The sequence below is a fragment of the Ips typographus genome, linkage group LG5 (assembly GCF_016097725.1).
Source record: "Ips typographus isolate SLU linkage group LG5, UJ_Ityp_2.0, whole genome shotgun sequence".
Taxonomy (NCBI): domain Eukaryota; kingdom Metazoa; phylum Arthropoda; class Insecta; order Coleoptera; family Curculionidae; genus Ips; species Ips typographus.
This window is the reverse complement of record NC_138426.1, coordinates 7,850,315-7,874,635: the sequence shown is the minus strand read 5'-3', so window position 1 is coordinate 7,874,635 and position 24,321 is coordinate 7,850,315. Positions and strand designations below refer to the sequence as shown.

The following is a 24,321-nucleotide window of genomic DNA, read 5'->3' as shown; positions in this document are numbered from 1 at the left end:
GCTAACTTGGGCTAGGATTAAGCTAAAGTAGGTTTGTGACCACTCGTTTTCGACTAAATTGGGGTCAGGGAATCCATTGGACAAGTTATTTTTACATTTAATAAAGTTATAACTGAGATACTTTAAACGGACAACTTTTTCCAAATTAAAATTTTTTCTAAAATTACAAATTAGCCAATTACGTGCCCCATTATCATATAATAGCAAACTTGAATAGTCATTTTTAGTTGACAGTTAGGTTAGGTTACGAAATTCCTGTTAAGCAGTAGCAAAACTTTGTTAAAATTCGCGCAAACAGATTAGTCGAGAGTAATAATCGTCGTGATGTAAAAAGAAGCGGCAAAGTTGAGTTTAGGGAAAAGTTAGCGTCAGAAATGGCCCGCGGCTTGTGAAATTTTAATTGCCGCTAACCGAAAATAGCGGCTCCTTTTATCAAACTAATAATTAATTCTAAAACTTGCCGGGGAAGTTCCCGAGAGTAAACAGCTTGTTAGCAAGTTGCCCTAACACTGGGGACTTTTAATTTCATTTGCTTTTAGGTTAATAGTTTTTCTTTTCAATTTTTTCTCCCACAGTTCTCCTCAATTGGTCCCAATTTACGCTTTTTGCGGTTACAGTGGTGTAGAATCAAATAAACAACCTCACCATTCGATTCCCTGACCCCGATTTAGTCGAAAATGAGTGGTCACAAGCCTAGTCTATCTCAATCCGGATGCAAGTTGTGTTTAGAGGGCGCTAAACAAAATGGCGCCCAACTCCTTTATTTTTTAAGATAACCTACTTGAGTTGCATCTCGTTTTCGACTAATTTGGGGTCAAGGAATCCATTAGTGAAGTCAAATTTGCGATCCGTCTTCTCGGTTAGGAAAAAATATGATTTTACCACTCAAATTTTCTACTAAACCCTTGTACTGTATAGCCCCTCTAATTAGAATGTTATTGAGAAACTTTAACCCCAAAAAAAATGGCATTAATCAAACTCCAGGCCCTGATTAACCGTAACGGAACACGGTGGTAGCTAACGCCACATCTAAAAAGCAAACTTCATGTTGAACTAGCATTGTTCCAACGCCCCAGTGGATTTACGACCAAAAACGAAAGAATAACAGACAGTTAATATAACTTTCGTGAATTTTTTATGAAGAAAAACGCGAGTGAAGCAAAGCACGTGTCATCCTACGCGGAATTGAAACGTCAGTGTACGCGTAGCAAACGCCACTTCACTTTACACGATATAAATACAGTTGCCACAACTAATATGTGCTAATGCCAGCGGAATCTTTTTGCCAGAATAGTTCCGAAAATTGTGGTTTTTGTTAGTTTGACGTGTAGAGGAGACATTTATAAACTTCTTGGAAACACTATTGGTTGCAGAGGTTGGCCGCTAGAAGGCGTGGAAGTTGACGAGGAGGAGTTGAAGTCTTTTTATTGGTCAGTGGGCGTGTCCATCATAAAATTTGGATTGGTTAGTGGGTGTGTCCTTAACAAATAACAGTCTCTAATTGGTGAGTGGGCGTGGAAAGTGTAATTGAATGAGTTCTGATTGGCTAGGGGGTGTGTCCGTTAGAAAAAAATAGTTTCTAATTGGTCAGTGGGCGTTGCTACTTAAATCTTAATATGAATTTCATGAAAAACTAACTTGATAATTTAAATTTTGCTGGTCAATTCAATTTTCAAACGATTTTGAACAAATTTTGATATAATTCACTTAAATACTAAAAATTTACATTTAATTTTAATTTTTCGAAATCACGTGACGGTTTTTAATTTTTTCAGTCACGTGACTGTTTTTAATTTGTATTTTAAGTTTTGAGAGTCATTTTGCAACTTTGAACAAATTTAGCGGTTGATTAGTACCAGTAAAACGCGAAGTGAAAAATATCAGTTTAGCAACACTGTAGAAACTTGTCAGTTTGACAACGTTACAAAATGTTTAAAATCAAAAATCAAATAACTCCAAAAAAAATCTACTTGGTAACTTTGCAAAAATGTTATTATAAGTATTTTACAGGTAATCCTAGTAAGAAAAAACAGATTTGGCAACAGTGCAGAAACTTGGTCTTTGCTCAATCAGTGCCTAAAAACGTAGTAAAAGTAAAATATCGGTATGGCAACATTGTAAAAACTTTGTAAATCAAATAATATAATTTTTGGAAAAAATGTCAATTTGGCAACGTTGCAAAAATTTAGTCATTGATCTACCAGTTTCAGGTTTTATTTAGTCAAATTTCAGTTTGGCAACGTGACCAAAATATGGTTATTGATCTTTTACAAGTAATTCTAGAAAAAAAATCAATTTGGCAACATTGCAAAAACTTTGTAAATCAAATAGTTTTTGAAAAACATGTCAACTTGGCAACATTGCAAAAATGCGATTATTGATCATTTCGAAGTAAATGTAGTGAAAAAGTCAATTTGGCAACTTTGCAAAACTGTAACTGTTTTTCCTCTCGTTCAAGTCGCGTTGGAGAGTTTTATAAACTTCAATATCTCGAAAACTATCCCACTTGCAGACGTGAAATTTTCAGGTTTTGTAAAGCTGTTCTCCTTATTTTGTTCTGTGAAAGTTGCATTTAAACATCTCACGCTGTTTCTGAGATATTGACGATTATAAAGTTCTCCAAATTTACTATTGGTTTGCAGTAAAATCGTTTTTTTTTTGTAAATAAGAAATTTGTTTGATATTTTAGCTCTCTAACTCACGTTTCCCTGAGTGGGGGAGAACCGAATTAAGTCGCGTTGGAGAGTTTTATAAACTTCAATATCTCGAAAACTATCCCACTTGCAGACGTGATATATTCAGGTCTGGTAGAGCTGTCCTACTTATTTTGATCTGTGAAAGTTGCATTCAAATATTTCACTTTGTTTCTGAGATATTGACGGTTATAAAGTTCTCCCACTTTTGTTTTTATTACACTCTGTGCCTTTTTGGTTACAAATTATAGTGGATTTTCAATGAGATTGAATTTAAGTGCATTTTGTTCTTACAGTCCCGAGACGACGGTTTTCTCCTCCTTCTCCAACGTTCCGCTTACGAATGCACATTCTAATCTCAAGACTCCGGAGGCGGCGCGGTACATTTTCCGCAACAAAACTAAAATATTTAAATCCGCAAGACCAATCTATTTCGTTCGGTTATAAGTTCTCCAAACCCACCTTGGAGAAATTTATAAAATCGTGTAACTCCTTTATTTGATGAGTTACAAAGCTGAAATTTTAACAGCACGCAGATGGTTCGAGGCTACGTTATCCTAGCAAGGAACTCTCAGTGTGTGTACGGTAGCCAAGGCTTGTTTGCGACTAAATCCCCGTTTGATTAAACAAATATCAACCCGCAAAGGCGGTAAACAACAAATTAAGCCGCATGGAATTTTCGAATAAAGCAAGGCGCTTTCATCGTTAGTCAACAGCGCCCCCAGGTGGGGCGCGCTCGAACCATAAACCACGCGAAACTGTTACCGACGACGTGAATCCGCTCGTTCGCCCTTGATTTAGGGCTGGTTCGCACTTAACCGTCTTTATTTACGTCGCAGTTAAGCCGTAATGGCGGCAGAGGCGTTGTCATAGGAGGTCAGAAGGTTAAAAAGAAAAAAAACGAAAAAAAAATTGAACAATGTCACTTAATACGTCCCTGAATTGTGTCAAGTCCAAGCAGGCTCAAAACCAGAAATCAGAAGCCAGAAAACCAATTAGAAACTGTTTTTTAAAACGCGAACATCCACAAACCAATAAGAGTGCACTTGGCTTAACTAGGAACGCCCACTGACCAGTTAGAAACTGTTATTTGTAGAGAAAACCCCCACTAACCAATCAGAATTCACTTGACTTAACTGGGAACGCCTACTGACCAATTAGAAACTAGTATTTGTAAAGGAAACACCCACTAACCAATCAGAATTCACTTGACTTAACTGGGAACGCCCACTGACCAATTAGAAACTATATTTGTAGAGGAAACACCCACTAATCAATCAGAATTCACTTGATGTAACTGGCAACGCCCACTGACCAATTAGAAACTATTATTTGTAGAGGAAACACCCACTAACCAATCAGAATTCACTTGACTTAACAGGGAACGCCCACTGACCAATTAGAAACTGTTATTTGTAACGGAAACACCCACTAACCAATCAGAATTCAGTTGACTTAACTGGAAACGCCCACTGACCATTTAGAAACTAGTATTTGTAGAGAAAACACCCACTAATCAATCAGAATTCACTTGACTTAACTGGCAACGCCCACTGACCAATTAGAAACTATTATTTGTAGAGGAAACACCCACTAATCAATCAAAATTCACTTGACTTAACTAGCAACGCCCACTAACCAACCAGAATTCAGTTGACTTAACTGGAAACGCCCACTGACCATTTAGAAACTAGTATTTGTAGAGAAAACACCCACTAATCAATCAGAATTCACTTGACTTAACTGGCAACGCCCACTGACCAATTAGAAACTATTATTTGTAGAGGAAACACTCACTAACCAATCAGAATTCACTTGACTTAACTGGCAACGCCCACTGACCAATTAGAAACTATTATTTCTAGAGGAAACACCCACTAACCAATCAGAATTCACTTGACTTAACTAGCAACGCCCACTAACCAACCAGAATTCAGTTGACTTAACTGGAAACGCCCGCTGACCATTTAGAAACTAGTATTTGTAGAGAAAACACCCACTAATCAATCAGAATTTACTTGACTTAACTAGCAACGCCCACTAACCAATTAGAAACTAGTATTTGTAGAGGAAACACCCACTAACCATTCAGAATTCACTTGACTTAACTGGGAACGCCCACTGACCAATTAGAAACTAGTATTTGTAGAGGAAACACCCACTAACCAATCAGAATTCACTTGACTTAACTAGCAACGCCCACTAACCAATTAGAAATTGTAATTCGTAACGGAAATACCCACTAACCAATAAAAGACAGTACAGTTGGAGAATTTTATAATCGTCAATATCTCAGGAACTGAATGGAATATTTAAGTGCATTTTTTTGCAAAACTACATAACCCTTAAAGTTCAGTAAAATCTGAAAATTTCCCCAACTAGGTTACTTTCCAAGATATGGAAGTTTATAAAAGTCTCCACCATGACTTAATTAAAGTGTATAGCCAAAATAAAAAAAATCAGTAAAAAAAATCAGAAAATGAGTAAAATTTTTACTTTACTTCAGTGCATACACTTCTCCAGTCGAGTTATCAAGTGGGAGAGTTTTATAAACTCCAATAACTCCGAAACTAGATGAAGTGCCAAAGTGAAATTTTCACCAAAAAATCTACTCACTACTACGCTTATGTTGTGAAAATTTCATGGTGATCGAGTGAATATTTCTCATTGCAGCCGAGTTAATAATAGCTCAAGTGGGAGAGTTTTATAAAATGCAATAACTCCTCTATTAAGTGGCCTATCAGCACGCAGTTTTCACAGAAAAAGTGATCATGACAAGATCTAACGATTGCTCACACTCGAATTGCGATTTACTAACGTTTTTCAAGTGTTTTCTCAATTTTACACGGAATTAACAGCCGCCCTCGTTTCAACCCCTTTAAAAAGTGAAACACGCACTTTCTTCTATGGGGGGAAAGTTTTCCTTGTTAACACTGGTCACGTGACCGGTAAAATTGTATTCAGGACGTGTTGGCTAATTGGTCGGACAGGAAAAAGTCCATCACATTTTGAGACGCCCTCTGGTGGCACCGCTATCAACCACGAAACGTTTCCAAAGCATCAGTGACTTGATGATGTTTAAGAAAAGAGACAGCTGCGTTCCATTGTTTTTCGACTGAAGAGGTGCTCGAAAGATTCCGAAACAGCTGCCCGATCAGCACTAACGTTTGTCTCAGTGACGTCAATACTTGAAATAATCATAAACACTCGACAATCGAATAATCGCCGCCAACTACAAAGTAAAAAAGATTAACCGTAGTGAAAATTAAAACTTAAAAACACTAAAACTGTTTCCATAAATTCTATAATCCATTCACAAATTGTTTACCTCCAAGCAGGCTCTTACCAACCAAAGATGGTTTCTAATTGGTCAGGAGGCGTGGCCAGTCAAGACAGATGAATTTTAATTGGTCAGTGGGCGTTAAATACTTTTACTAGTCGAAAAAAGTCAATTTTTGGTTGGTTAGAAGGGATTAAACACTTTCTCATTGGTTAGTGGGCTTTTGGTTGGCCATTAGGCGTGGCCAGCCAAATTAAGTCAATTTTGGTTAATAGACTTTAAACTATTAATAATTGACCAGTGGACGTGGCCAGTCAAAACAAATGAATTTTAGTTGGTCAGTGGACGTGGCAATTCAAATCAAGTAAAATTTGATTGGTCAGGGAGTGTCTAATTGGTCAGTGGGCGTTCCCTGTTTAGTCGTGAATTCTGATTGGTTAGTGGGTGTGACATTTTCAAAAAATGGGCGATATACATTTTCTCATTGGTCAATGGGCGTTGCTAATAATTCAAAACCCACTAGACCACTTAGAAAACGGCGACGTAGACGCAAAAAAATCCGAAATCCTCCTTAAATCACGATTACAGGTGTTCCAGACTTATCTATTCTAATCAGTAGGTAATAAATTGCATTACGATTTGGTCCTTCGTTCAGTTTGACTGTGGCACCATGATGCTGAGCGTGGCGTTAGCTACCGCGATTCTTCTTCTGCTCTTCTTTTTACGGTACGTGGCAACTGCCAGACTGCGCGAAATCGCCCAGTGTATCGACGTTTTGCCGGGCGACAAACGCTACCCTTTAATCGGGACCAGTTTGGGATTTATCACCGCGACCAGAGAAGGTAAGTGTCGATTTTACTGTGATTATGCAAGGATTAGGTGACGTAGTACCGTTCAAGGAGGTACAAATGTACATTCGAATTCAATCTTTTAGAGAGTTATATCATTGTACATAAACACCTCCAGGGAGGTTAAAATGTACACTAGAATAACTCGTTGACCGTTAGAGGTAGAACACTGAAATTCTAGTGAATCAGTCTGGAATTGTTGCTTTTTCTACTCATACACTGAAACCTCCTCTATCTTAACACTGAATCGATGTTTACTGGATTTAAAAACTTTACAAAAAATGTATCAATTTACTTTTATGACAATTAAAAAATACACTTAAATGTGAATGCAATGTCGAAAACTAGACTTCAAAATCTTTAGCCGTTCCGGAGTTATACGGTTGTACATTTAGACCTCCAAAACCTTCAAAATGTACACTAGAATAACTCGTGAACCGTTAGAGGTAAAAGGCTAAAATTTTGGTTAATTAGTCTGGGATTCATGCTTTTTACACTCGTACACAAAAACCTGCTCTATCTTAACACTGAACTAATTTTTAGTGGGTTTCAAAACCTTCCAAGAAAAGTATCAATTTACTTTTATGACAATTAAAAAATACACTTAAATGTGAATGCAATATCGAAAACTAGACTTCAAAATCTTCAGCCGTTCAGGAGTTATACGGTTGTACATTTACACCTCCAAAACGTTCAAAATGTACATTCGAATAACTCGTGAACCGTTAGAGGTAGAAAGCTAAAATTTTGGTTAATTAGTCTGGAATTCATGCTTTTTACACTCATACACAAAAACCTGCTCTATCTTAACACTGAACCAATTTTTAGTGAGTTTAAAAACATTCCAAGAAAAGTATTAATATACTTTTATGACAATTAAAAAATACACTTAAATGTGAATGCAATGTCGAAAACTAGACTTCAAAATCTTTAGCCGTTCCGGAGTTATACGGTTGTACATTTACACCTCCAAAACGTTCAAATGCTACTATTCGAATAACTCGTGAACCGTTAGATATTACTAAATCCATTGAAAGTAGTACATTTTAAGCGCCTTGAGGTTAAAATGTACCTTAAAGGAGGTTAAAATGTACACTTGAATATCTCGAGAACCGTTCAAAATAGAAAGCTGAAATTTTGATTGCAACTTTGTTGCTTGCAGTAGTCTATTAGTACAGGAGGTGAATGTACATTTGCACCTTTAAAGGAGGTCAAAATGTACACTTGAATATCTCCTAAACGGTTTGAGATAGGGGGCTGAAATTTTCACTAAATTTTCGTTTAAAAATGACAGATTTGTTTGACAAATACATGGCGCTGCGAGGCCAAAAGTACGGTCCGGTCTACCGTAGTTGGGTGGGCAGCGTCCCGATGGTGCACATCTCAAAACCGGAACACGTGCAAATCATCTTCAGGAGCAACACCGAAACGTACAAAGGAGCGATGTACAAATTTCTCCAACCCTGGTTGGGTCAAGGATTGATTTCCGGTGAAGGTTTGTACTCGACAGATTTTTGAGTTTTTGAGGTTTAAAGTGGTGCTTTCAGGACCGAAGTGGAAGCGTCACCGTAAAATCATCACTCCTTCATTTCACTTCAAAGTGCTGGACACTTACAGTGAGGTGTTCGAGTCTAAGGCGGAAAACTTCACCAAATACCTGGAACGTTTTGAGGGAGCCGGGTTTTTTGAGGTTACAGGTCACGTGACTAAACTGGCTTTGGATATTATCGCGGAAACGGCCATGGGAGTGAAAGTAAACTTTTTGGAGGGAAATGACCCGAGAGGTTTGGAGTACGCCCAGGCTATTACCGAGTAAGTTTTTCCTCTTCAAAATCACTCTGACAACTTTGTGACAGGTTTTTTTCCAGTTTTTGCTCCATCATGTACAAGAGGTTAGGCAACCCGATATACTCGTCCGACTTTCTGTTCGGTTTCACCAAGTTGGGAAAACAGTCGGCGCAGTGTTGCCGCATCATTCACTCTTTCAACCGTGACGTTATCCAAACTAGGAAAAAAACCTTCAAAGGAACGTCGACGCGAGATCACGATGATTTGGGAATAAAAAGCAAAACTTCCTTCCTCAACATGCTTCTCCAGCATCAAGCTGATTATGGTTTCCTGGATGAGGAGATTGAGGAGGAGGTCAGCACTTTTATGTTTGGGGTAAGTCGTTCCTTCTCCATCCCAGTCGCTATCTTATTGGTTTTTGTTGACGTTGACAGTTGAGGTTAGGTTGTGTTTTGCAAGACAGATTGTTGACAGAATGGTAAAAATGCATGACGTTGTTGACAGGTGGACTCAATTATCTGGTCTCGTGACCGTTTTATAAATTTGAACTTTTAGAGTCACGCACTGACTGCTGACTGTTTTTGGTCACATGACTTCAATTTTTCAGTCACGTTACCGTCTTTAAATTGAGATATAAATGTTTAAAGTCACGTGACTGTTTTTTTTATAATTCTTCAGTTAAAATTTAATCTTGATTTTTTAAGTCTCGTAAGCGTTTTTTCAGGTCACGTGACTATTTTCTAATTTAAACTACACATTTTTCAGTCACGTGACCGTGTCGAGAATCAAATTTAAATTGTAAAGTTGCAGATAATCATTTGCCAATTTTAATAACAATTTTCTGGTCACGTGACCGTTTGAAAATCCAAATTTAGATTTTGAGAGTTTGACATTGACCATTTCTAAATTTAACCTTAATTGTTTTGAAGTCACATGGTCGCCTTTCTAGTCACGTGACTGTTCTTAAATTTTCAGTCGTCTGACCGTATTTGAATACAAATTTAGGTTTGTTGAGTCACATGACTATTTTTAATGATCATGTGACTGTAATCTTTAAATTTAAACTACAGTCACGTGACTATTTTTAGATGGAGGTTTGCATTTTTTCAATTACTTTCAAATTAAACCTTAACTTTTCGATATCTTGTGACTGTTTTTTTGGTCACATGAACACTATCTAAGTTATTTTGTTTTGAAAACGCGTGAGTATGCTCTTTTTCGTCACGTGACAATCCTCATATTAAAAGTGAAAATTTTCGGAGCCACAAGACTATTTTCAAAGTTACTGTTTTCAAATTAGATAAATTGTCTTTTGAGTCACGTGACAAAATAATTTAAATTTTTTGAAACTTGACGCGCTTTTTCGGTCACGTGATCCCTTTGACAGTCACGTGAGCCTACAGTACGCTTAGTGCAAATTCCGTACTGACGACATACTAATTTTGTAAAAAAATTGTCTAACGGGAAACGTCAACCTAACCTCAAATGGTGCGTCAAAGTTACTGTCAAAAGTCAAAATAATCTCTGATCGCTTATTGGTCGAAAATTTGAAAAGCTTTGATACGTCATACTGGGGGTTTAATTGAACCATTTTTCTGGCATTTACAGGGTATGGACACGACCAGTGCCACTTTGACTTTCGCCTTTTTGGCTTTGGGAAATCACCCAAAAGTTCAGGTAAGTTGAGCACAAAAAATGATTTTTGTCAATTTTGCTAATACAAGCCAAATTCAGAAAGCAGTTCACCAGGAACTGGACAGCATCTTCGAAGACGACCCCAACCGATCCGTGACTATCCAGGATTTGACCCAAATGGAGTATTTGGACAGGTTTCTGAAGGAGGTACTCCGGTGCTACTGTTTCGTTCCGTTCATGTACCGGGAACTGCAAGAGGATTTGGAAATTGGCGGAATAAAAGTGCCTAAAGGAGTGACGATCAACGTCAGCCTGTACGATTTGCACCACGACGCGGAACACTATCCGGAACCGTTCCGGTTCGATCCGGACCGATTCCTTCCGGAACAGTCCAGCACCAGACATCCGTACGCTTTTGCACCGTTCAGCGCCGGTCCCCGGAACTGTTTAGGTAACCTAACTTTTGTGTGTGTGTTGTGGTTACGATGGCCACTCGTCAGTGAGACGTTCAGCCAGATTAAATAACGCGATTACGCGATTCACGATTACGAAAGATCCGCGGAAGAGGCACTTGCGTGCGTCTGAGAAACTCTCATCTCTCCCGCTTGCATAAATAGGACTAAAAATCGCCTTAAAGGCACGATCCGAGTGAAAAATATAGTCATTCCTCGTGGAAACTATAACCGTCACTGTCACATCCACGTGGTCTTGACCTAGGTTTTCACCCTTTCCGCCTCCTGGAAGTGCACCGCACAAGACAATTCCCCGTAGACCTTTAGGAATCCACGTTTCCACTTAGAGGCCCCACATTTCCACTCGACCGGCTGCGGAATTCGATCGTCAACTCCAAATTTCTCTGAACACCGTTTCAAGAAACGTGGTTTCTTAGCGACAAAAATGGCGCCCACGAAACAGACGTGCGATACGTTTCAAGTTGAAAATCGAAGTCCAAAACCTAACTTTTAGCAAACCTAACCTAACTAGATAGAGTCACGTGACCATCAAGATGTCATGGAGAATAGTCACGTGACCTTTGTAGCTGAATTTGATAGTTGAAAACAATGCCTAACCTAACCTTAAATACAGTCACGTGATCTTCAAGATTCCTTTCGCCGCTTGAAAATAATCACGTGACCTTTGTAGGTGAATTTGAAAATTGGAATCAATCACGTGACGTGAAGTTTGAAACCCACAATTTTCAGTCACGTGACTGGTTTTAAATCGAAATTTAGATTTTGAAAATGACACAGTCATTTTCAAATGTAACGTTAAATATTTAAAGTCACGAGACTGTTTTCAAATGTAAACTAGAAATTTCTCAGTCACGTGACGGTTTTTGGGTTACGTCACAGTTTCTTTCTGGTCCACTGACCGTTTTCAAATTGAAACTCCAAATGCTCAGTCACGTGACGGGTTTGTTCTGGTTACATGACTGTTTTCAAATTTAAAACTACAAATTTTTGTTCACGTGACCGTCTCTAATGGAAATATAAATTTGTAGAACCCCGAAACTGTTTTAAAATTTAAACATTTTCAGTCACGTGGTTTTAAATGAAACCTTTATTTTTCGAAATCACATGACTATTTTTCTGGTCATGTGTCAACTTTCTAATTATTATCATGTGACGTTTCTAGAAGAATTTGATAGTTGAAAACAGTCACGTGACCTACATAAATTTCTCTAATCCGTTACAATGCTCACGTGACCGTCGATACAACATTTTTGACCTTAAACTGGTCACGTGACTGTAAGGATACTATTTTAACTTTAGATAGAGTTACGTGACTTTCAAGATTCCATTCTCGACGTTTAAAAATAGTCACGTGACGTTTATAGGTGAATTTGATATTTGAAAACAGTCACTTGAACTTCAGAGCCACATTTTGACTTTAAATATGGTCATGTGACTGCAAGATAGCTACTTAAACCTTCAGATTCTATTCGAGTCGTGAAAACAGTCACGTGACAGTCAAAACAACATTTTGACCTTAAATATGGTCGGGTACTACCTAACCTCGCTAATATCACTAGTACTGACAATTTGGGCGATTCCAGGTCAAAAGTTTGCAATGCGCAACGTGAAAACTTTGCTGGCCAACATCCTGCGACGGTACCGTATCGTGTGCCAGGAGAAACCGGAAGATCTGCGCTACTACTTGGAGGTGGTACTCAGGCCGCAGAACGGGTTACACATTGCTTTGGAACCGCGCGAGAACCGCCGATTTGGATGATTTGGTGGTGCCGGAACCGACCGAGAAACTTAGATCTGATTTTTTTTTTGTTACTATTTCTGTAAATAAATTGGTCGTTGACAGTTGGTTGGTTTGTTATTTAGACCACGCCCGTGTAGGGCGTGCCGATCCCGCCCACGGTATTGCGAGTAGGCGTGGTTTGACACTTTTTTTTAGTTTAGGCCACACCCCTTTTTAAGAATTCATAGCCGCTCATGATGCAATGAACTAGAAGTCAAAGGAATAAAATATTGGATTTATTTGTGTTTTGACAGTTGACACTTGACAGACCAAACTATACGTCAAATAAACCGAAGTTTACTCATTAAGGTGTAAAATATAGTTACATTATTTTAAGCTGAGTTTGTTAGTTTCTAATGTGTTTTACCGCTTTATAGCTCTTTGGAACGAATTTTGACAGATGACACATTAATGACAGATCAGGCTATGTGTCAAACGAACGCTTTCGTTTTAACAACCGTGAAAATATTTTTTATGGAGACGCAGATTTTGACAGTTGACACTTTACTGACAGACTAAACTTTATGTCAAAATTGTCAAATCAACGAAACTTTACTCACGAAAGTGTAAATGGTTTTCATGTCACGTGACTGCTTTTTTTCTGGTCGTGCGACTGATTTAAAATTTTTAATCACGTGACCATTTTTAAATAAAAATTTTTTTTGTTTATCAAATTTAGTCCTGATATTTTTAAGTCACGTGACGGGTTTTTCTGGTCGCGTGACTGTTCACTTCTATTTAATTAAAATTAAGTGCAGTTGGGTTAGGTTAGTTGGTGGAGTAAAGTGAGATAAAACATAAATTGAAAAAATTCAAGATGGCGGCCCAAAATGTCAAAAAATTGAATTTATACTCTCATTGTTGATGACATGCAGTAGTTTGAGTGCAATGCAGCTTGTCACTTTGACAGCTCGTAACTTCGTTATTTGTGAAGTTACAAAGTGCATTAACCAACCATTGGAAAGCCCTTGAGATTCTCTTTAAATGACCTAACCATACTTTTTGCCGTAACTGTCACTAGAACGGAGTTACAAGCGTTTGAACTTGATGACTTGCAGTAGTCTGAGTGCAATACTTTGAGAGCTCGTAACTTCGTTATTTGTGAGGTTACAAAGTGCATTAACAAACCAATCGAAAACCCTTGAAATTCTCTTTAAATCATCACCGTTAGTTCCATACGTCAAAGTACGGTAAACTGTCAAAAATTTTAATGAAATCTGGAATTATTTAAGGATTGGCAACACTGTTCGTAATCAGTTGAGACACCTGTCGGTCAAAGTTGTGGCAACATTACGTCATTTTTTAACTAGTGTGCACACCTGGTACTCCAACAACACAATCAGTAAAAGATTTAGATAAAAAATGGAGTGTTTGTTGCTTCAGCTGGACCTATTGTAAACGTTTATCGGTGACATAGTACTCGTGGTAGTTTTCGTCGAGTACTTCCTTGTCGGGAAAATGAAAAAAATTTGAAAATCGTACCAAGAAACGGTACCGTAGTATCATGGGGTCACGTGCCCGCAATCATGCAATTTTAGCCATACGAAAAGTCACATGATCGAATTTTTAAAATTCAATTTTAGTAAGTACAGTTAAAATAATCAGAGCAACATTTTGATCTTAAATATGGTCACGTCACTAGAAGGTAGCTATTTTAACCTTAAGTAGAGTCACGTGACCTTCAATATTCCATTCGCAGCTTGAAAATAGTCACATGATTTTTGTAGGTGAAGTCTAGTCACGTGACCATTTTAAAAGTGAAACAAACAAATTTTCAGTCGCATGACCGTTTTTAAATAGAAATTTAAAATTTGAAAATCACATGATCATTTGAAATTTTTCAAAACCACGTGACTATTTTAATTAGTCACATGGCTGTTTTTAAATTTACGAAAACGTTGAATGTGAAAAAGTTTTCAGTCACCCAACAAATTGACATTTATATTTCAAAAGTCACATGACTGTTTTTCTGGTCACGTGACAAATTTTCAATCTCGTGACCGTTTTTAAATTTAAATTTATAAAGTCATGTGACTTGACAAAGAGTCGCGGGACCATCGAGATTCTATTCATGTGACCTTTGTAGGCAAATTTGATAGTTCAATCATTCCAATCGTAAAAAAATAGTCACGTGATCTTCAGAACAACATTTTAACTTTAAATTATATGGTCACGAATATTATTTGAATCGTAAGTAGAGTCACGTGACCTTCAAAATTCTATTCGCCTTTTGAAAATAGTCATATGACCTTTGTAACTAGATTTAATAATTGAAAACAGTCACGTGACTTTTATATTAGTCGTAAAATGATCACGTGCCCTTCAGCAAATCTAAATTATATTTTTTTCAATGCCAATTTACCAAAAAGTTATCAATACAGGAGTTTTTTAATTAAAATGACAAAAATTATGAAGATGTTATAAAAAATGAGTAATTATTAGACAAAACAAAAAAGAGACAAAAAACAGGTGAAGGACAAGTGAGACAAGGAGAAAATTCAAGATGGCCGCGAAAAATGTAAAAAATTGAGTTTATACTTTATCCCAACTAATTTTGGGTCGGAAAATTTATTGCAACTGTCGATTTATCGTTAACTGTCACAGGATTTGAGAAAATCCAAGATGGCGGACAAAATGTCAAAAATTAAGTTTATACTCTTGTCCGACTAATTTGAGGTCGGGGAAGACATTGCAACTGTCAATTTGACGATTTGTTTCATTTAAATTAAGGAAGCTGCTAAGTACCTTCCAAGGTACACTTGAAGGTACTTACTGTAATTTTATTTTTGTAGAAGTAAATCCATTATAAAGAATTATTAAGTTTTAGTAAAATGCCAAGTTTGGCAACAAGGCAGAAATCTGTTTGTAACTGCTCATCAAAACACTAAAAATGAGCAGCTTTCACGTTACACGTTAACCTAGAAAAATGGTTGAAACACACGTTCACTGTGCCCCAAATAGGGCCACGCGTGCGCACCACTATGACGCACTGTTTTAAATTTTTAAATACCCACAAACTGACATTTTTTCAGCTTTTTTCGAGCTGTTAATGGACAAACAGACCGATATTTCGCAGTTGGTACGGTACTTTACCGGTGGTCAGTATTTACAAACCGGACCACGCCAAGGTAAGTTTTGGACAGAAAAAACGAACAAAACTGGATCGAGAAACTTCCAGATCATATTCCGGAGCAGTACCATTACCAGAAAAGGTTTTTTTTACAAGTTTCTGTACGGTTGGTTGGGTGAAGGTTTGATTTCCGGTAGCGGTAAGTTTATATGACATTTATACTGAATATCGACTTACCTGGAAGGGGGTTTGAAGGTCCTAAATGGAAAGCTCATCGACGTATCATCACTCCCAGTTTCCATTTCAACATCCTGGACTCTTACGGCGAAGTATTTGCTGAAAAAAGTCAAATGTTAGTGGATCACTTAGGACAGTTTGATGGTAACGGTTATTTTGATATCACCAAAGATTTGACTAAAGTGGCGTTGGATATTATAACTGGCGAGTTGTGTTATGGTCAATTTTGATCGGGAAAAATGCTTAGAATTAATGTAGAAGCGGCCATGGGCGTGAAACTACACTTCCTCGACCAGAAAGACCAGAAAGGACTTGAATACGCCAACGCCATAACCGAGTAAGTTTTACTTAAAATTCTCAGAAGTTTCTGGAGAAAATGCCAAGAGAATTTTAGGAGAATTCAAAGCATGATTGAAAACATTTGCTCGAGTCACGTGACAGCTGTCATAACCGTCAAAACTCACTCACCAGTCACCTGAAAGTATCAAATGTCAAATGGATGTTTTTCAGTGAAAAATTGCACTTCAAGTTGTGTTTACAGCTTCATGAAGACAAATTTGACAGTCCTGACATTAAGGCACACTGATACTTTGATTGCGTCACGTGACAGCTGTCATAACCGTGAAAACTCGCCCACCAGTGACTTTAAAGTATAAAAATGCCTAATGAATATGTTTCTTTGAAAAATTGCACTGTAAGTACTCTTTACACCTCCACGAAGCCAAATTTGACATTTCTGAAGTGAAGAAATACTTTTATACTTTTCTCACGTCACGTGACAGCTGTCATAACTGTCAAAACTCACTCACCAGTCACCTGAAAGTATGAAATGTCAAATAGATGTTTTTCAGTGAAAAATTGCACTTTAACTTGTGTTTACAGCTCCATGGACCCAAATTTGACAGTTTTGACGGTAAGAAACACTTTGATACTTACGTAAGTTAACGTCACAACTGTCAAATGACACTATAAATACAATATACAGTGTGATTTAACCAATTTTCTATTCGGCTCCGTAGAGCTTTAAACCCAACTTTCAGTGTAATTAATTCCTCAAATTGGCAACAATTTCTAGTAGTTTTTATAGATTTCAACAGTTATGACAGTACACGTGACGTAAGTTTAGCTCCATGGAACTGTAAAGATTGTTTACAGTGTGGTTCCTCCAAGAAACACATCTAACTAACATTTTATAATGTCCAAACAGTCTGAATGCACATTTTTTTCTCATACTTCTCTAGAACTCTCCCAAAATTCATCCTTTTTGTTCCCAGCTATGCAAACACCCTGTACAAACGCACTTTCAATCTCACCTACTCAAACAACTTCCTCTTCAGTCTTACTAAAGTGGGGAAAAAGTGTCAGGAGTGCAGTACCATCATTCACACATTCAACAATCACGTAAGACTCACTCACACTCAAAAAAGACAGTAAAAATAGACACAGGGACAGTTTGGAGAGTACGGAAGAACATGGGCAAAAAAAGAAAATTTCCTTCCTGGATCTGCTGCTGACCTATCAGCAACAAAATGGACTCACCGACAAAGAGGTGGAGGATGAAGTTAGCACTTTTATGTTTGCGGTAAGTTGGGATTTAACAAAAACAAGCTTTAGTGATTATCGAAAGTTTTGAAATTCCCTAGCAAGAACCCAACAAAATGCGTATTTTTAAGGAATTTAACAAAGCAAGAAACTTACATGTTTGTAGTGTTTTGGATAGGCAATTAGTGTTCTGGGTGTATTCCATGTTGATTCCAAAGTCCAGGTGACTAAACAAGCACAGTACCACCCTCTTTCAAGGAAAATCCCAGTAAAAATAGGGCTAAAACCTAAAATATTTAAATTGAGGTTAGGTTACCGGTTAGAGCAGGAAGATGAATTTTAATGCAAAATATGTGGAAAAATTGATTGTATTGATCGTCCCTAGTGCACTGGTTGTTTTTAGACCCACAAAATGAGTTAAAACTAAGAAGGAAAGTTAAAATGACTTACGCTTAAGTAGGTCCGGCAAAAAGTGAACCAAAACTTCGTATAACCATCAATATTCCAGTAATGCAGTTGAGTGTAGTTGGTAAACGTTCCATAAGCACCTAAAACCAGTTTTTTCTAGTAAAAACCACTGAAATTAGTAAACAAATAGGGAAAACCAACCTAAACCAACCGTTTGTAAAAAAAATACAAGTGCAACAAAATGGCGCCTGGCAAGGCGTACACCAAAACTGATAATTCACTAACTTAGATCACGTGACCGTATACGCCATGTTTCCAACACGGTCACGTGATAAACTTTGCAAGTTTGATGTACGGTAAATGCTTGCAGCTGATTGGCTGTTAGGGGGCGCTGACAGGATTGGTGGATAATAAATCGTTGAAAACCACGTGACCGAGTGTTTACAAAATCGTACAAAGGTCACGTGATTCTTGATCATCAAATGGACTTTTATGTAACATAACCTTAGTTTATAAAATGTAAACAAAACATTAATTTTCTTTATTTTACCTGAAATTACCACTTAATAACCTCTCCTGTACAAACCGGGCGAATTAAACTAATGTAAATTATCAGGTTTGTACTAAAACACAGTAAATTTCTAGGGCTTCGATATCACAGTGGCTACAGTTACTTACGCCCTACTAGAGCTGGGCAACTCACCCAGATATTCTGGTAATCCATTTTGACCATCACTAGACCATGGTATTAACTAGGAATTTTGTAGAAACGTGTCCATGACGAGTTGGATGAGATTTTCCTCGAGGATTTCACTCGGAAAGTGACTTCACAAGATCTGAATCGTATGGTCTACCTGGAAATGGTGATCAATGAAGTTTTGCGCTCCTACTCCTTTATCCCAGTGATCCAGAGACAACTGGAAGAAGACATTGAAATTGGTGAGTTTTTATGGTAATATAGTATTACAATTTCTAACCTAACAAATAACTGAGTTATGAAGGTTTGAAATTATAGGGAATTTTATTCTCTACAAGATTGCTTTTAAGTGTTTTTTTCGTGTCTCCACGATTTTAAACCTTCATAAATTGGTTATTTGTTGGACTAGATAGATATTTAAAAAAGAAAGTTGTAGGGAATTTTATGCTCTACAGGATTGCTTTTAAGTGTTTTTTCCGTAAAGTGACTCTTAAAGAGATACTGAGCAAAAACTGTGCGGTTGCACTAAAGTGACTCCACAATTTTTTATTTTGCAGATGGTGACCTGATCCCTCGCGGAGTAGTGATGGGTATAAGTTTATACAATCTGCACCATGATCCTGAATACTACCCTGAACCGTACAAGTTTGATCCTGATTTTGCCGGAAAAAGTCGCGCAACGTCATCCTTTTACTTTTGTGCCCTTCAGTGCAGGCCCTAGAAACTGTTTAGGTACTAAAATGTGGTATTTTAGGCCGAGTTGGTGGGATAATTGAGTGAGTTTTCAGGCCAAAAGTTTGGAATGCGCAACGTGAAAACCCTCCTCGCTTACTTGTTGAGGCGGTACAATGTTCGGTGTAAGGAGAGGCCGGAGGAGGTTAAGTTTTATTTGGAGGTGGTGTTGAGGCCTCAAAATGGGGTGCACATCGCTATCGAGTCTAGAAGGTTGTGATTATTATTTATTTATGTTCATAATATATATTTTTTTACATTAAAGAGTGATTATTGCACCTGTACAACAATTTCAATCTTGAGTATGTTCTTTCCTTGATAGATTTTAGAAAAAGTTTAACACATTTGTCCTTAAGGGCCTCAGAAAAGATATATTAGCTTCAGAACGTTTAATGGAGGCAAAGTGTCCTGAATGTCTACTTACGAAACTTCAGTCCCCCGTAACTCGTCTAAATGGCAAAATTCAGGGAAATGTTAAGGAACAAAAGTTGTAGGGAATTTAATTCCCTACCAAAACCTTAGAGAGACATTTTGCCCTAAAAGGCATCAGGAGGGAGATATTTTCTTAGGAAAGTGTACATTTCTACCTCTCAGGAAGGTGAAAATGTACCACCAAATCTAGACACAGCCTAGTAAGACAAAAGATGTAATTCAATTACATGTTATTACAAAATTCCAACTATGAATACCTTAATTGACTGAAAAGTTACAGTATTGTACATTTTCACCTTCTCGGGAGGTGCAAATGTACAACTTATAATATCTCGCGAACGGTTTGAGATACAAGGCTAAAATTTGGTACGCTGTCACATTAAAGGTTACTAATGTTATATTTTCGGGAAATCCACTTGTCCAAGGTCAAAAAAATGGGCAATTTTTCTAATCATCAGCCGGTAAAAAGTGAAACAATAAAACCGACCGGAAGTAAATAAAGCGGATATTTGCACGATAAATCACGCCGGGGGTGGTATAGATGAAAAATGGGGCCGACGCCGGTTTCGGTCGTAATTTTTTATCGAAACAATCGAGAGTAGCAGCTGAAACGGCTCCCACGCTACAAAAGTTAAACAACCCTTTTTCTCCCTTCTATTGTTTAAAACCCCCCAGGAGGGCGTCGCTTATACGTATAGTTTACTCAAACCTCTGTTCATAATTTGTCTGGATTTGACGCTCATTTCTAGCGCTTGCTCTATTAAGCCCATAGAAGTGGAAATGTTCGAGAAATTATTTATTTTTATGATTGATACATTGTAAGTTGTCTGCACGCAAAATTTGAACACAATCGGATGAATATTAACGGAGTTATAGAGAAATACAATTTAACCTTCCTGGGAGGTATTCCAAGTTTGTGTCAAATCAGTTCAGTATTAGCAAAGTTATTAAATGGTACATTTCAACCTCCCAAAGAAGGTAAAAATGTACAACGCTGTAACTCATCAACGGATTGTAGTAGAAGGTTAAAATTTTGTGTAGGCAATCAGTAAAACGTCCTCTTTTTGGTTTTAGAGTTTGCAACTATCTACACTAGCCACTTAATGTGTTTTTACGTCAAAGTAAAGTCCACTTTCCACCAAAAACGCAACTTTTTTGTTTGACAACCTAGAGTTGTCGTCTCGGTGTCATTTTATGTTAAAATTTCCCGGAAAACACTTTGGTGTAGTCAGTTTTGAGATATATCAAAAAATAACCGAGTTACACTCAAAATTTCACATTTTAACCATTACTTTGCCAGGAACTCGGTCAAATTAAGAGATACGTGAATTCTGACTGTAGAATTGCAATCAGCGACCCCAAATTAGTCGAAATCAAGTGGTCACTCGGGGGGTCTAAGTTGACAAACAAAAAAGTTGAGTGTGGAAAGTGTCTTTCCCACCAAAAACGCAAATTTTTGGGTTGTCAAGCTAGAGTTGTCGTCTCGGTGTCATTTTATGTTAAAATTTACGGGAAAAGACGCTGGTGCAGTCAGTTTTGCGATATCTCCCAAACTAGCAGAGTTACGCCAGAAAAACCGCATTTTCAATCTTGATTCGGCTAGAAACTGAAACTGGGTGATAGTTAGGTGAATTTTGACTGCACAGATCGATACAGCGCCATCGATTTAGTGCTAAACGACACGTCACTCGAGGGGTCTAAGTGGAAAAACAAACGAGTTAGAGCGTTTTTTTGTGGTTTACAGCCAAAAAGCACAACTTTTTTGTTTGTCAAGCTAGAGTTAGCGTCTCGGTGTCATTTTATGTTAAAATTTCCCGGAAAAGACGCTGGTATGGTCGGTTTTTTGATATCTCAAAAACTTACAGAGTTAGACTAAAAATTTCACATTTTAACCATTTTTTTGCCAGGAACTCGGCCAGATTAAGACTTGAAATGAACATGAAATCTGACTGCGGAATTGAAATCAGCGACCCCAAATTAGTCGAAAACGAGTGGTCACTCGGGGGGTGTAACTCAAAAAATAACAAAGTTAGTTTATCAAAAAATCGGTAGATTTTTTTCTTTGCAAATTGGCGAAATTGTATGATAAGACATTTTTATTTTCGGTAGAAAAATTTGTATCTAACCTTCTGTTAGAAGAGCTAAAAGTACGATTTTTCCCAAAAAAATTTCGATAGAAATAGTCGGTAGAAATTAGTCACTCAACAAAAAATTATTTTTTCGGTAGAAAAAATTTGGTAGATTTTTTTTATACTTTGCATTTTCGGTAGAAAAAGATAAAAAAATAAAAAATAAACTTATACCTGCCGAGTGACCAGTCGTTTGATGGTTTAAAATATAAATCTGTTAGTTTTTGAAATATCAAAAAACTGGCTGCACCAGCGTCTTTACCGGGAAATTTTAACATAAAATGACACCGAGACGACAACTCTAGCTTGTCAAACAAAAAAGCTGCGATTTTGATGGGATTTAAAAAAAATTACGTATCGAGCTGGCAGAATACCCTAGTTGGTAACGCCATTAAACAGAGCAAAAAAAAAAAAAAAAAAAAAATTACAAATTTCTAAATTAGTTTAAAATAGACATATTAAGTTGTCTGCACCCAAAATTTGAACCCAATCGGATGAATATTAACGGAGTTATGTAGGAAAACATTTTAACCTTCTTGGGAGGTGGAAATGTACAACGTTGTAACTCAACAACGGATTGTGGTAGAAGGTTGAAATTTTGTATGGGCAATCAGTAAAACTTCCTCTTTTTGGTTTTAGAGTTTGCAACTATCTACTCTAGCCACTTAATGTATTTTTACGTGAATGAGAACTATAGTTTTCAACAAAATTAATAATTTCCCCATTACTTTAAAATGGTGATATTAAGTTGTCTGCACCCAAAATTTGAACCCAATCGGATGAATATTAACGGAGTTGTGGAGGAAAACATTTTAACCTTCTTGGGAGGTGGAAATGTACAACGCTGTAACTCAACAACGGATTGTGTTATAAAGTTGAAATTTCGTATGGACCTTCAGTAAAACTTCTTCTTTTTGGTTTTGGAGTTTGCAACTATCTACACTAGCAACTTAATGTGTTTTTACGTCAAAGTAAACTCTAGATTTAAAAAAAAAAATAATTTCTTCATTACTTTAAAATGGTGATATTAAGTTGTTTGCAGCCAAAATTTGAATCCAATCGGATGAATATTAACGGAGTTGTGGAGGAAAACATTTTAACCTTCTTGGGAGGTGGAAATGTACAACGCTGTAACTCAACAACGGATTGTGTTATAAAGTTGAAATTTCGTATGGACCTTCAGTAAAACTTCTTCTTTTTGGTTTTGGAGTTTGCAACTATCTACACTAGCAACTTAATGTGTTTTTACGTCAAAGTAAACTCTAGATTTAAAAAAAAAAAAATAATTTCTTCATTACTTTAAAATGGTGATATTAAGTTGTTTGCAGCCAAAATTTGAATCCAATCGGATGAATATTAACGGAGTTGTGGAGGAAAACATTTTAACCTTCTTGGGAGGTGGAAATGTACAACGCTGTAACTCAACAACGGATTGTGTTATAAAGTTGAAATTTCGTATGGACCTTCAGTAAAACTTCTTCTTTTTGGTTTTGGAGTTTGCAACTATCTACACTAGCAACTTAATGTGTTTTTACGTCAAAGTAAACTCTAGATTTAAAAAAAAAAAATAATTTCTTCATTACTTTAAAATGGTGATATTAAGTTGTTTGCAGCCAAAATTTGAATCCAATCGGATGAATATTAACGGAGTTGTGGAGGAAAACATTTTAACCTTCTTGGGAGGTGGAAATGTACAACGCTGTAACTCAACAACGGATTGTGTTATAAAGTTGAAATTTTGTATGGGCAATCAGTAAAACTTCCTCTTTTTGGTATTAGAGTTTGCAACTATCTACTCTAGCCACTTAATGTATTTTTACGTGAATGAGAACTATAGTTTTCAACAAAATTAATAATTTCCCCATTACTTTAAAATGGTGATATTAAGTTGTCTGCACCCAAAATTTGAACCCAATCGGATGAATATTAACGGAGTTGTGGAGGAAAACATTTTAACCTTCTTGGGAGGTGAAAATGTACAACGCTGTAACTCAACAACGGATTGTGGTAGACGGTTGAAATTTCGTATGGACCTTCAGTAAAACTTTCTTTTTTTGGTTTTAGAGTTTGTAACTATCTACACTAGCCACTCAATGTCTTTTTACCTCAGAGTAGTAGTTAGCCTCAAGAATAAGCTTTTCGGTACAGCCCTGTTAATCAATCGGTTTGATTGGCACTCGCTTATGGATTCTGCAGGAAAAGAAAAAAAGGTCTCCCCGAAAGGCCCGCGGGGAAAATCTTATTTTGACACGTTCCACTTTCGCAAAGGAAACGACAGCGCGACACCCGTTAACATTTCGGGCACGCTCCGACGGTCAAACAGGGTGAAATTCATTTTTCTTTTCTTTATTCAGTCGTGTCAGCGACGTTTGTTTTAATTATTAATCGCCACAAGTTTTCCTGCTCCAGTCAGAGCAATGTAGCACCTCCCGAAAAGGTGTTGTCCATTTCGACCTCCCAAGAAGGTGAAAATGTACAACGCTGTAACTCATCAACGAAACGAAGTAGAAAGTTGAAATTTTGCACAAACATACAGTAAAAGTTGACTAACTTGGGAAATGACTGGATTAGTTGCTT

General features: G+C 37.2%; 2 protein-coding genes and 1 pseudogene across 3 annotated transcripts; all 3 read left to right on the top strand.

Annotated features, from left to right (window-relative positions):
• The first annotated feature begins 6,614 nt into the window (after positions 1–6,614).
• On the top strand, positions 6,615–12,562 carry LOC145729613 (cytochrome P450 4C1-like). The gene is made up of 7 exons (XM_081980449.1): positions 6,615–6,815; positions 8,116–8,316; positions 8,369–8,633; positions 8,690–8,984; positions 10,218–10,286; positions 10,344–10,695; positions 12,301–12,562. Exons 1-7 carry the CDS (start codon positions 6,644–6,646, stop codon positions 12,474–12,476), a joined length of 1,530 nt encoding a protein of 509 aa, XP_081836575.1. The 5' UTR covers positions 6,615–6,643; the 3' UTR covers positions 12,477–12,562.
• Positions 12,563–15,546: 2,984 nt separating this feature from the next.
• Positions 15,547–16,034, top strand: LOC145729804 (cytochrome P450 4C1-like). The gene is made up of 2 exons (XM_081980724.1): positions 15,547–15,766; positions 15,823–16,034. The coding sequence occupies exons 1-2, from the start codon at positions 15,547–15,549 to the stop codon at positions 16,032–16,034; spliced, it is 432 nt and encodes a 143-aa protein (XP_081836850.1).
• A 9-nt stretch (positions 16,035–16,043) lies between these two features.
• Positions 16,044–19,447, top strand: LOC145729803 (cytochrome P450 4C1-like; annotated as a pseudogene). The gene is made up of 6 exons (XR_014178468.1): positions 16,044–16,141; positions 17,079–17,386; positions 18,400–18,469; positions 18,522–18,693; positions 19,009–19,183; positions 19,240–19,447. The product of XR_014178468.1 is annotated as a cytochrome P450 4C1-like (transcript).
• The last annotated feature ends 4,874 nt before the right edge of the window (positions 19,448–24,321 follow it).

What these genes read in the sequence shown, in the direction of transcription:
- LOC145729613 (XM_081980449.1), top strand. Translation starts at nt 6,644, where the DNA reads ATGATGCTGAGCGTGGCGTTAGCTACCGCGATTCTTCTTCTGCTCTTC. An exon ending in TCAGCACTTTTATGTTTGGG is followed by an intron (nt 8,985 to 10,217) that starts GTAAGTCGTTCC and finishes TGGCATTTACAG; the next exon opens with GGTATGGACACGACCAGTGC. An exon ending in CGGTCCCCGGAACTGTTTAG is followed by an intron (nt 10,696 to 12,300) that starts GTAACCTAACTT and finishes GGGCGATTCCAG; the next exon opens with GTCAAAAGTTTGCAATGCGC.
- LOC145729804 (XM_081980724.1), top strand. Translation starts at nt 15,547, where the DNA reads ATGGACAAACAGACCGATATTTCGCAGTTGGTACGGTACTTTACCGGT. An exon ending in AGGTTTGATTTCCGGTAGCG is followed by an intron (nt 15,767 to 15,822) that starts GTAAGTTTATAT and finishes GGGGGTTTGAAG; the next exon opens with GTCCTAAATGGAAAGCTCAT.